At 39.8% G+C, this 11,824-nt stretch overlaps 1 protein-coding gene across 2 annotated transcripts in view; it reads left to right on the top strand.

The window, feature by feature from the left end:
• The first annotated feature begins 240 nt into the window (after nt 1–240).
• CHPT1 (choline phosphotransferase 1) overlaps nt 241–11,824 on the top strand; it is a 25,231-nt gene continuing 13,647 nt past the window's right edge. The window contains exons 1-4 of one of the 2 annotated variants that reach the window (XM_026695030.2): nt 241–1,065; nt 6,382–6,529; nt 8,157–8,298; nt 9,972–10,056. In XM_026695030.2, coding sequence (XP_026550815.1) covers nt 835–1,065; nt 6,382–6,529; nt 8,157–8,298; nt 9,972–10,056 — 606 coding nt within the window. In that variant the 5' untranslated portion in view covers nt 241–834. The remainder of the gene's footprint in view (nt 1,066–6,381; nt 6,530–8,156; nt 8,299–9,971; nt 10,057–11,824) is intronic. The other variant, XM_026695027.2, reaches the window with a different exon arrangement.

Raw genomic sequence — 11,824 nt, 5'->3', positions numbered from 1 at the left:
CTAATCTACATGGACAATGACTCAGGATGGAGGCAAAAGGTGAGTATAGCAAACACAGTTTACTACCACGCACACCCTCCTATGTGAAAGCATAGTTTGTGGCTCAGTGTGCTGTTCATATCCGAGCAACCGGGTTCAAAAGGTTTAAAAAATATGATTAACAACATATTATGTGACTGCAACCTAAATTAAAGCATACAACTTTTGTCTCTGCATCATCTCCCAGTACAGTGGACACACTGTACAATATAGGTTTCTCTGTACAATACAGGTTTGTCTGTGCATGGAAATGCTCCTACATGGCGATCACAGAATTGGCGAGACCTGCTTAGCCCTGGTTTAATCTTTGGTTTGCTCAAACTAGCATTCTGAATTTGCCCGCTGAGGTAATTCTCACAACACAGATGCATAAACGCGGTGTTGAGGTGCTGCGCAAACGCACCCGGAGCCTTCCGGATCACCTCAGAATCAACATGACCGGGTCTGTCGCCCTCCGGCTGCCTGAGGATGACCGAAATCACCCCGCCTTCTCCAGACCAGGCGAGGGGCGAGAGAGACTCGGAAACGGCGGGTTCCTCCACCTACTTCCACTAGTTGGACGGCGAAGGAAAGGCAGCTGTTGGCAAAAAGCAAGTCGCGGAAAAGAGAGGGGGAGGCTCCGGAGCTGACGAGGTCCCCCCAACCGCACCCGGGACGGGGCGGCCGCAGTTCCCAGCCTACCATTTCCTGCCCGCCTCCAGCCAGGCCAGCGGCCTTCCCCGCCCTCGGCTCCTCCCGTTGCCGCCGCGCAATTGCTGGCTCTCGGAGGCAAGAGCTGGCCAGCGGAAAGGCGCCATGGCGCTTCTAGAGCCGTTAAGCGGAGCGCAGCTGAAGCGCCTGGAACAGCACAGCTACAACTCGTCCGGGCGCTCGCTGCTGGAGCCGCCGCTGCAGCATTACTGGGTTTGGCTGGTGGAGCGCACGCCGCTCTGGCTGGCCCCCAACGCCATCACGCTCACCGGCCTGGTCTTTACCCTCGTCCCTTCGCTGATTCTCATGTACTACTGCCCTAGCGCCACCGAGGAGGTACGGTAGTCCACGCCGGGGAGACTCGCCTCCGCCGTCGCCCTTCTGGATGCGCGCTTCCTCTGGTTTCGCTTCAGCGATGTCCTGCTGATGGGGCGGAGGGGGGGGGCATTGCAGATGGCGGAGGGTCAGGTTCCCAGGAAAGAGAAAAGCCTGGGCCGCCCTGGAGTTCAAATTCCAGGGGTTCAGCCCGTCCAGCCTATTCAGCAGATACTCCTAGAGATCGACGGCAGCGTTAAGATCTGAGCGTAACTTAGGATACTCCTCTGGAGCTCGTTTCGTGTGAGCGGGCAGCTTTCGTGTGAGCGGGTGAGCTTTCGCGGAGTCTCGCGGATCTCTACTACGCACACTTTCACTTTTAAGAGAAGCTCCCCTCCGCTCGGGGCAAGAGGGGCCTTCTTGTTGACCAACCCTGCAACCTTGTCGTGAGAAACATGGTGGGCTGGAGTCCAGCGTGTGTAGGTTGGGCTGAGAAAGATCTGTGTTGCCTATCATAATCTTTTGTTTAAAAAAAAAAGAAAATATTCGAGTCACCTGGAGATTTGTGGAAATTGAAGTAGCTCAACAACAGAGTTTGTGCGTGTATTTCTTAGATTTACATCATGCCCTTCCTGTGCTAAGGTGTTTAAGAGTGGCACTTTGGATTACACCTGTGATCTTCCGCCAAAGTCACATGTTTTGAGCTGTTGGAGTAGAAGCTAGGAAAGGGTTGGTTTTAGACATTGGACTCTCTGAAAGAGACATTTTCTTCACTTGCAAACCAGCTTTGTATTTGCATGATACATATATAAAGATACAATTTCCTTTTTGTGGAGTTTCACTGCTGGGGACTGCATAGATACATTAACTTCTCAGCAACAATAAGGAAGTGGTTATTTGTTGCTGCAGCCTCTGCCTCCTTTTTAAAGTTCCCAGTTTAGTTTCCTTGCTTCTGGGAGTTTCTGATAGTCTGTATCTGAGGGCTAACCAGGCCTGACCCTGTATGATTTTTCAAGATTCACTAGATCAGGGGTGGCTAACCTTTTTCGGCTTGCGCCCGCCCGTATGCCAGTACCCAGAAGGTAATGCGTGCTGGGCCCTTCCGTGCTCCCTGTGCATGCGTGCGTGACTCCCCCATATGCAGTGTGTCTGTGCTTACGCATGTGATTCCCTCGCAGGCAGCACAACCCTGCGCATGCATGTGCATCTCTCGCACAACCCCCTCCACTCCCTGCATATGCGCGCCAGATACCCGACAATCAGTCTCTCGGATGGCAGCAGGTTTGCACATGCACAGTGGGGGGGCTCTTCCGGGTGACCTCTCGCGTGCCGGGGGAAATGGCTCTGCGTGTCATTTCCGGCATGCAGTTCACCAACACAGGACTAGATTGTAGTCCATGGTCCACATTATTATCAGCCCAATCTGCTGCAGAATGAAGGCCTCTTGGCTGGAGTTGATTTATTTTATGTGTTCAATTTCCATAGCTGCCCATCTCAGCCAACTGACTCTTTATGGTTTGTAATGTACCATGCTAGTCTACTTTGGGTGGGTAAATCGATGTTGTTCCACTTTCCAGTCTTGACTCAGAAACAATGACTGGCCCAAAGGCATCCAGCTGGCTTCTATGCCTAAGGGAAGATTAGAACAGGATCTCCTTGCTCATGCTTTTTAGTAAGATGGAGAAACTACAGACTTGTGTTATTAGCCTTATTCTTACTGAATGCCTCATCATTCACTGGCTTTGTAACAAAGCTACTTTACGATACAATGTGCCGAAGACAAAACAGTGATTAAAGGGGAATGTCATAACAAATGTTCAAGATCACTCTGTGCTTATTATTGGATGAGAATGGCAGAACAGCTTGTTGCTGTATGAGGGGTCCTTGGTGCTCTCTGAGCTTGCTTATTTTTCTTGCAGATGTTTCATTAGCCTAACTAGGTAATGCAGGTGGTGCTCGGCTTACAACAGTTCATTTAGTGACTGTTCAAAGTTACAACGGCACTGAAAAAAGGGACTTATGACCATTTTTCACAGTTACAACCTGTGTAGGTTCCCTATCAGAGGTGGGATTCAGCAGGTTCTGGCCAGTTCTACAGAACCGGTAGTGGAAATTTTGAGTAGTTTGGAGAACCGGCAAATACCACCTCTGACTGGCCCCATCCCCATCTATTCTCTGCCTCCCATTGAGTCCCAGCTGGTCGGCTGGGTCTTCTTTTGTTGCCCTGCACAGGAGAACGGAGCTGGAAAGCAGGTTAGCGGAGTGGGGAGAGAATGGGGATTTTGCAGTAAACTTCCCCCAGGAGTGGGGAGGGAATGGAGATTTTACAGTATCCTTCCCCTGATGCACCCACCAAGCTATGCCCACCAAACCATGCCCACCAAACCATGCCATGCCCACCATGCCACACCCACTGAACCAGTAGTAAACAATTTTGAATCCCACCACTGTTCCCCATGATCATGTGATCAAAATTCAGACACTTGGTAACTGACTCATATTTATGACCAAGGTCATGTGATCATCTTTTGCAAGGAAAGTCAATGGGCAAGCCAGATTCACTTAACAACTGAGCTACTAACATCAACTGCAGTGGTTCATTTAACAAGTGTGGTAAGCAAGGTTCTAAAAACTCGCTTAAATGTCTCCTTTAACAACAGAAATTTTGGGCCCTTCCGGTTTGCGAGGCTTCGGCAGCGGCAGGGATTTGCGATCCAGCGCGATCCCTGCCGAGCTCACTGCCAAGGTTCCCCCGATCCGTTTGGATCTGGGGAATATAGCTGCCCTGCAGGGGCAGCTGAAGACAGGGGGGATCTGGAAAGGGGGCAAGGGGTGTCGCAGACCCCCTCCCCAGCCAGCAAAACCCCCTTTTCCCGAGGCGGAGGAGCGGCGGTCAGCAATGGCCACCATGAAGAAACCTGCAAACGGATAAGATTGTGCAGGAGGAAGAAAATCGGAGAAATTGTGAGAGTTGTTTCTGGACCGGGATAAAGTTGCCAAGGGATAAGAAAGTTTCCTGGGGCTTGAAAATTGATACGGAGAAGTTGCTACATTGTTTCCAGAGAGAGTTACAAGCGGCGCACAGAATTCTAAAAGGGAAAGTTTTTTTTTTTTTCCTTCACTCTCCTTCCTAACGTGACAGCGGATGGAATAACAAGAGAAATCTGAAAATCTAGGTAATTAAATACTGAAGAGATAAGGATTTCTGAATGTTTTTTTAAAAAAAAACTTTAAAAAATTTTTTTTGCTGTGAGTGGGAAGGGAGAGGGAAAAATTGGATTAGAATTTGAAAATAAGGAGAAGACTGCCTGGATTTTTAAAGAGCTATAAATACTAACAAGGCTTCTGAAAGATATATATTAAATGGAACTTTGTGATCAAACTCCAATCCCAGAAAGAGAAAGTGAAGGAGAAAGTGCTTAAAAGAATTAACCTACTTGGATTGCTTGGTGATTTTACTACTTTTGAGAATTATCTCTCATTAAAAGCACTTGGGTGGTTGCTTGGGAAAACTTTTTCTCTTTATAATGGCATTACTTGTGGACAGATTGAAACTTTTATATCAAAAATATGAGAAAGAAAAGCAAGAAGGGAAGGATGTTTTTGATACTCTTTTTCAGTATTTAGAAATGGCGGTCTACACTTATGTAAAATTGAATGGACAACAGGACGACTGGGACAAAGAAGAAGCCATTTTTGATGAACAAGTGACTTTGGCTGGGGAAGGAAAGGAGAAAGAGAAAAAGGAAAAAGAGACTTTAAGACCTATAAAAGCAATCAAAAAGAGAAAAACAAGAAGAAAAAGAGATATTATGTTAGAAGACAACAGAAAGGAGGAAAGCAGAGAAAAAGGGAGGGGGAGAGGCAAAGGGGTAAAGAGGACAGAGAGAAGAATAAGCAAGGGAGAAAGGGGACGAGAAGCCTCAATAGTAGAGAGCAAGATGTAAAGAAACAAGAGTTTTTTAGAGATAATGGGTAAACTTTATTGATAAAGGGATTCTAAAGGTACATAAGATTGTTTTTTATATTTGTATTTAGAAATAATTTTAGAAAGTTGGAAATAATGTGTAATTTAAAGTGTGATAAAATGTTTAATATAACTTAGTGAAACTTGTCTTAAGAAAAGGGGAACATTTTATGAAATAAGGATTTGAGATATGATGGGGGGGGGAATAATGGTGGAAAATATAAGTATTCCCAAAAGGCATGTTATATAATTGAAATGGATAAAATGGTTAAGATATAAAGGAGTTGGAGAGAAAGATACAAATGAATGTCAATATTAATTAGATTGTGTTATTTCAGTGGAAATTTTTTTTTTGAAAGAGATTTGAAGTAGGAGAAGCAGGAATACCTTAATGAAATAATGATTTAAAATATGTGACGTGGGGGGGAATAATTATGGAAAGTAGGTGCTCCCACAAAAGTATGTTAATTAATTGAAAAGTAATGTGCTAAGTGTTTATGATATAAAAGAATATGAATATTAATGAATAGATTAGTATTGGTATTGATAATATTGTATAATTTTAGAATGTACCAAATAGAATCCCAATGTAAGTTAGGTATTTTATATTAAGTATTATAAATGTAGGGGAAAGAGGTAAAGGCGTCATACTCCAATTAGTGTACAGGAGAAGCTTTTTTTTTAAAGAAGAAAGATAAATCAATAGCTGGAAATAAACAGACAAAGAATAATAAATATGATTTGAATTGAGATGAGATAAATAAAATAAAATTAAGAGAATCTAAGAGAGAGAAGAAGCTATATATAAAATTGAAAATGGTAATAATGATATGGAATGGCATATAAAATGAATATGAATTTGAGTTGGTGTCTGTACAAAGAGTTTTGACCCGGGATTAAGCAACTTTCAGAAAAGATGTTTTTTTTTATGTTTATATGTTTTGTGTTCTTATGTGTTTATGTTTGAATGAGTTAATAAAACCTTGGAGAAAGGTTAGAAAAGGACAATGGAGAGAAAGATAGAAGAAAATAAAGCAAGTTAGAAAGGGAAAATATGTGATTGTAAGGAAATGTGTTAATGTTGTTAAACTTTCAAATAATTTTTAGAAATTTTTAGAAAAAAGGTTTTATGTTTATCTTGTATGTTTTGTATGCTTTTAAAAATTAATAAAATTTGTTTAAAAAAAAAACAACAGAAATTTTGGGCTCAGTTGTGGTCGTAAGTTGAGGACTACGCGTACTTGTACTACCTAGTTAGGGTAATGAAATGTCTGCAAGAAAACAAGAAAACTCAGAAAGCACCAAGGACGCCTCATTTTGACTCTGAGCTACAAATATTCTCCTTCATTGTTTCTGTGTATATGTTTCAGGCTCCTTCTTGGGTGTTCCTCTTCTGTGCGTTAGGACTCTTTATTTACCAGTCTCTGGATGCTATCGATGGAAAGCAAGCCAGAAGAACAAATAGTAGTTCTCCTTTGGGAGAATTGTTTGACCATGGCTGTGATTCTATTTCAACAGGTAAACTTTTTAATTAGTTTAATCTTGCATCATGGACTGACAGAGTTGGAAGCAGGTCTTTTAGTCTAACCCCTGTAGACTGTCCCCTGCAATCCCCTCTTCTAGTCAATATATAGAATTGCTTCTCTCTGTGAATTCAATCCATGCTTTCCTAGGGAGCTTCAAGAAACCCCTTTCTCAAGTTTATCCTACAAATCCTTCAGATGGAAATGAAGCCAACTTAGCACTAGGCCTGCAAATTGCTTCCAGTTTGAAGGGAAATGGTGCTTTGAAATGTGTGGGGCATGTAATATTTATCTGCAATTCATAAGTGATTTTTTTCCAACATCTAATGGCAACTTCAGAGAGCTGTCATGTGTCCTCGGGGGACGACACAGCGGTTTTTGAGTTTCCACTTGTTATGTGAGTATCCTTGCATACTCCATATCCAGAGGACTGAACAACTGTCACCATTCAGAGCATCCCAGTCCTTCCATCCTGTAGAACAAACATTGTTTCTGGGCAAGCAAAGCAACTTGTGTCCAGCATTTTCATCTAAAACCAGGCTGAAATTTGTCTTTCAAAAGGTAACGCTTTCCCCTGTCCAGCCATGTCTGATTCTAGGGTGCAGTGCTCATCTCTGTTTCTTAGCCGAGGGAGCCAGCATAGTCTGAAGACACTTCCATGGTTATGTGGCCAACATGACTATATGCCTGGGGGCACAGAACACTGTTACCTTCCCACTGAAGTGGTACCTATTTAGCTCCGCACATTTGGATGCTTTTGAACTGCTAGGTTGGCAGGAGCTGGAACTCACCCATCATGCAGCACTGGGGTGTTGAACCTAGCTGTCAGCTTTCCAACTGAAAATCTCTGCATCTTTAATTGCTGATCTTTGGTCTTTTAAACATTTAATTAAGAGAATTGCTCTCAGGTGGGATATTTTAAAAATGTCCTAGTAGGAAGAGGAATTTGAAAATGGAACTACTTATCCAAGAAGCTGGACAGTCATCTGTTTGGCATGCTCTAAACTGGATTCCTACACAAAATTGAAAGTTAGATCCAAGAGCCAAAATATTATCTTCCTGTTCTATAAACTAGCTCAATACATATGAAGTATAATGGACAAAAATGTCCTAGTAGGAAGAGGAATTTGAAAATGGAACTACTTATCCAAGAAGCTGGACAGTCATCTGGCATGCTCTAAACTGGATTCCTACACAAAATTGAAAGTTAGATCCAAGAGCCAAAATATTATCTTCCTGTTCTATAAACTAGCTCAATACATATGAAGTATAATGGGCAGAAGTGGGGCAGTAACTTTTTTAGATTAAATGAAGATCATATTAGCAACAATTCCTGGAATGCAGAGTTATATTTTTTATGGGCGCTCACTCATCAATATTCTTTTTAAATACATGGTGACTTCATAAAGCAGGGGTAAGAAAACAGATGGGGTTTGTAAGATGCGTAAAATCTACTAGTTAGTGCAGGGATTCTCCTCCTCCCCCCCCCCCCATTTAGTATAGCTTCCATTTTACTTATCAATGAAAAGTAATTACTGGTTACTTAATGTTTATAAGTCTTAATGTATATATATTCTCCAAAACAGCTATGAAATATAATCTAATTTAATTGGCCTTTTCAGTATTCATTGGTGTTGCAGCCTGTGTTGCAATTCGCTTGGGAACAAATCCAGACTGGCTCTTTTTCTGTTCCTTTGCCGGGATAGTCCTGTTTTACTGTGCTCACTGGCAAACTTATGTCTCAGGCATACTCAGATTTGGCAAGTAAGTGGACGCCTGGATAATTGAATTTGCAACTTGTCTTAATAAAAAAAAAATTGCTGTCAGCCTCAACTGGGACACCACTTTTTTTTCCCCCGTAGGAAAAATGTTTGTGAATTCCTGGCTGAGTTAATAGTACATCAAATGAGATGACAATACTTCACAGCGTAGTTTTGAAACTTGTGAAGGTTAAGTGGGAAGGATCAAAAGCTTTTTCAGGAAAGGTTATGAGATATTAAAAATGAGGCAGAAACCCTGCTATTGCTTTCAGCTACCAAGGTTGGAACAAAAAGGGGCCTGGTGGGGTAGCTGTTAGAATACAGTATGCAGGCTAACTCTGCCTACAGCCCGAAGTTCAATCCTGACAAACTCAAGGTTGACTTAGCTTTCCATCTTTCTGAGATCTGTCAAGTGAGGATCCAGATTGTTGGGGGCAGTATGCTGACATTGTAAACCACTTAGCAAATGCTGTAAAGTACTATGGAGTAGTATATAAATCTAAGTCCTATTGCTATTTTTTTAATGGCTATGAGAGGGCAGTCCTCTGTTGAAGGTATTATTTATTTGAAGGGACTGTCTGACTTGGATTTAATCCCAGTTTAGATAGAAGACCATGAAACTGGTGTCCAACAATTAGTACTTGGTCAGTAGCAGGCAAATAGATAAGCTTGGTTCACATATCGCAGATTGTGATTTCTTAATCATGATTTATGGAATGCATCAGGATTAGTTGGATTTACGCTCATCATAAAACACAAGACACAACATGGATGACATGCTAGACAAACCTGAATCAACACTATTGTTTTATAATGCAGGATAAGACATTCAATTACTTTTATATTATACTTAGCACACAGGTAGAGCCAAGGCAAATAGGTGCTTTATCTGCTATCCTTTGATGTATAAATGCAACCCTAAAGTGGGTGTTACATTCCAGTTTTGCATACTGTTACATTTTTGTTTATAATCCCAATTCAAAATTTCAATTGATTATAATTCAATTTTGATTTATAACTGCCAATTTTGTTCCAAATAGCTGGCTTTTAAACTAAGGGAGTTTTTCTAAGGGAGATTTTCTATAATAAAGCTCTATCTTCATACTACATAGTAAACAATTCTGAAAGGTAGAGGACGAGTAGTTTTTTATATGACACCAAGTTAATGATTTAAAAGGAAAAATAATTCTAATCTAATTCCATATCTTCTTCAGCTTCCCCCTTTCATCGCTGACTTTAAATTTAGCATGCTTAATATCTTTGTTTTGCTATAAAGTGTTTTCTACATTTTGGGAGACCTTTAATGGGATATAGTGCAAAAACTGGTCTCAACTGCTCAAACATCAGATATCCAGGGCAGAGATGAGTTTGTATTTCTTTCATAATAGATAAATTTGCATCTTACTTTGGATATGAGGAGATAGTGATGCTTTATTTATATTCAGCCATTATTTCTGCCAGTTTATACATTGAATTAGTAAAATATAAGTATAAGAAATAAATTATTATTTATTATTATTTATAAATTAAATTATTAAGCTACTTTCATTATTAGAGTTTCCTGATGTTTGCATTTATTTTAGAAAAATGTTTGATTAACGTTTGGTAAATGATTTCCCATTCATGAAAGCAATAAATCACTGGTTTGAGTCAATTTCTTTTTTGTTTTTGTTCTAGAATTGATGTGACTGAATCTGAAATAGCTGTAATAATTATATTTTTGTTAAGCTCATTTGGTGGAACAAGAATATGGGACACAAAGGTAAGCCAATATACCTACAGATTTGAATATATTTTCATATCTCGGAAACATATTGATATTAAGTGAGTCTTTCTAATTCTTTGTATTTTGTTGAACACTGATTTTTCCTCCCTTTTAAAAATAGGATACTTTTAAATGTTTATTGTAACATGCCTCTTCCCATGTGGTCCAAGTATATTACCACTTCGGCATTTGTAATGTGCTTTCCAATGCATGAGTTTAAAACTACATAAAGGAAAAAGACTCCACATGCTATAATTAAAGTTTGTATTAAATCACTGCAATTCTTTCAACATATGATGTTTCATAATACTTCCAGTTCTGTGCTGATTATTATGTATGTGTTGCCATCTGACCACTGTTGTTACTCAACATTCATGTAGCATCTAAAGGTGTACCAAATTTCCTGAAATCACTAATCAGAGTATGATGCCTTTCTATCTCCCCCCTAAATTAATCAAATTAACATTTAAAATAACACCCAATACCCAATCCGATTCTGCTTGGTACATTCTATCTAAATAGTACATCCAAAATAATTAAATACATAGTTAAACAATAGATCTAAATATTGCATCTTATAACATTCCCAAACAAATACTATAATAAAAATTTCATAATAACATCAATACCATAATCTTATTAAACTCTTTAATTAAAACTCAATATTCTAAGCCTACCCTCATATTATTAAATTTTAAAACCATTATTAAACATTTCAACATTTTAATCTCTTATCAACTCTTAAACCATTTAAGTTTTCTATTTCTAATACAATGCTACAATATCATCTTATGTACCTTGCAAAATCTTTTTTTTTTAAAAAATATACTTTACCCTTTATCCCTAAAAAAGATTCCTTTTTTCCCATCTAATTTCAAAACTTTGTAGCTTTTCTCCACCTTTTCCCTTCCTTTCTTCTCCCAACAAACCTTTCTACCCCCCCCCCCCTTCTTCTAGCCTCTGCCTTACTGGTTTCCCTTCTCTGTCGTGTTCCTTTTCCCTTTTGTTTACTATCATTATATTGAATTTGCACCTTATTTTTCCCTTTCTTAAGTGTTTTTTTAAATCTTAAGTCCTTTATTTCTCTTCCTTCCCCTCTTCCTTCTTTCTTGGTCGAATTCTGAGATTCATTAAAAATGGCTTCCTCTCCTTCTTCTTCTTCTGCTGTCTTCATCTGTTGTAATGTTTGTTGATAGTTAGTAAGCGCCATTTCTAAAAAAAGGAAGGCTTCTTTCAAACCATCTTTACCATTTTTTTTGCTTGCTCATATTCTTTTCTCAGTTCCTCAACAGAAAAAGCCATTATACATCTTTTCTTTTCTTTTCCCCTTCTTTCTTCTTACAACAACCAGAATATTCCAAAAAAAATAAAACAGTCCCAAAGTTATCAATCAGTCCAAACCAAGGCAGAGTTCTCACTTTCTCCTCCTGGGGTAGTATCAATCAGAAAAAAAAGAAAGTCCAAATCTGTTTCTTAAAGTCTTATTGCAATATATTTCAGTCTTCAAATCCTTAAGGCATCTCCTCCAACAAAGTCTTAGCATACAAATATTTTTTTTTTAGTCCTCCCCCTTCCCACTCATCACTTAAATCCAGTTTTTACCTAAAAAAAATATAGGTTTCTTAATATCAGCTTATTAATTCCATAGGGAAGGAGAGTAAACTTTCCTTTCAGCACCACCAAACTGCCGCTTTTTTTCTCTTCTAGAAGGTATCATTCAGAAAGTCATAATTTTCAGGAATTCAGGAAACTTTTTTTTTATAAG

Source organism: Notechis scutatus, chromosome 6 (genome assembly GCF_049901735.1).
Source record: "Notechis scutatus isolate UNSWTSFEM ecotype Mainland chromosome 6, rNotScu1.2, whole genome shotgun sequence".
Classification (NCBI taxonomy): domain Eukaryota; kingdom Metazoa; phylum Chordata; class Lepidosauria; order Squamata; family Elapidae; genus Notechis; species Notechis scutatus.
This window is presented reverse-complemented; position numbering and strand designations above follow the sequence as displayed.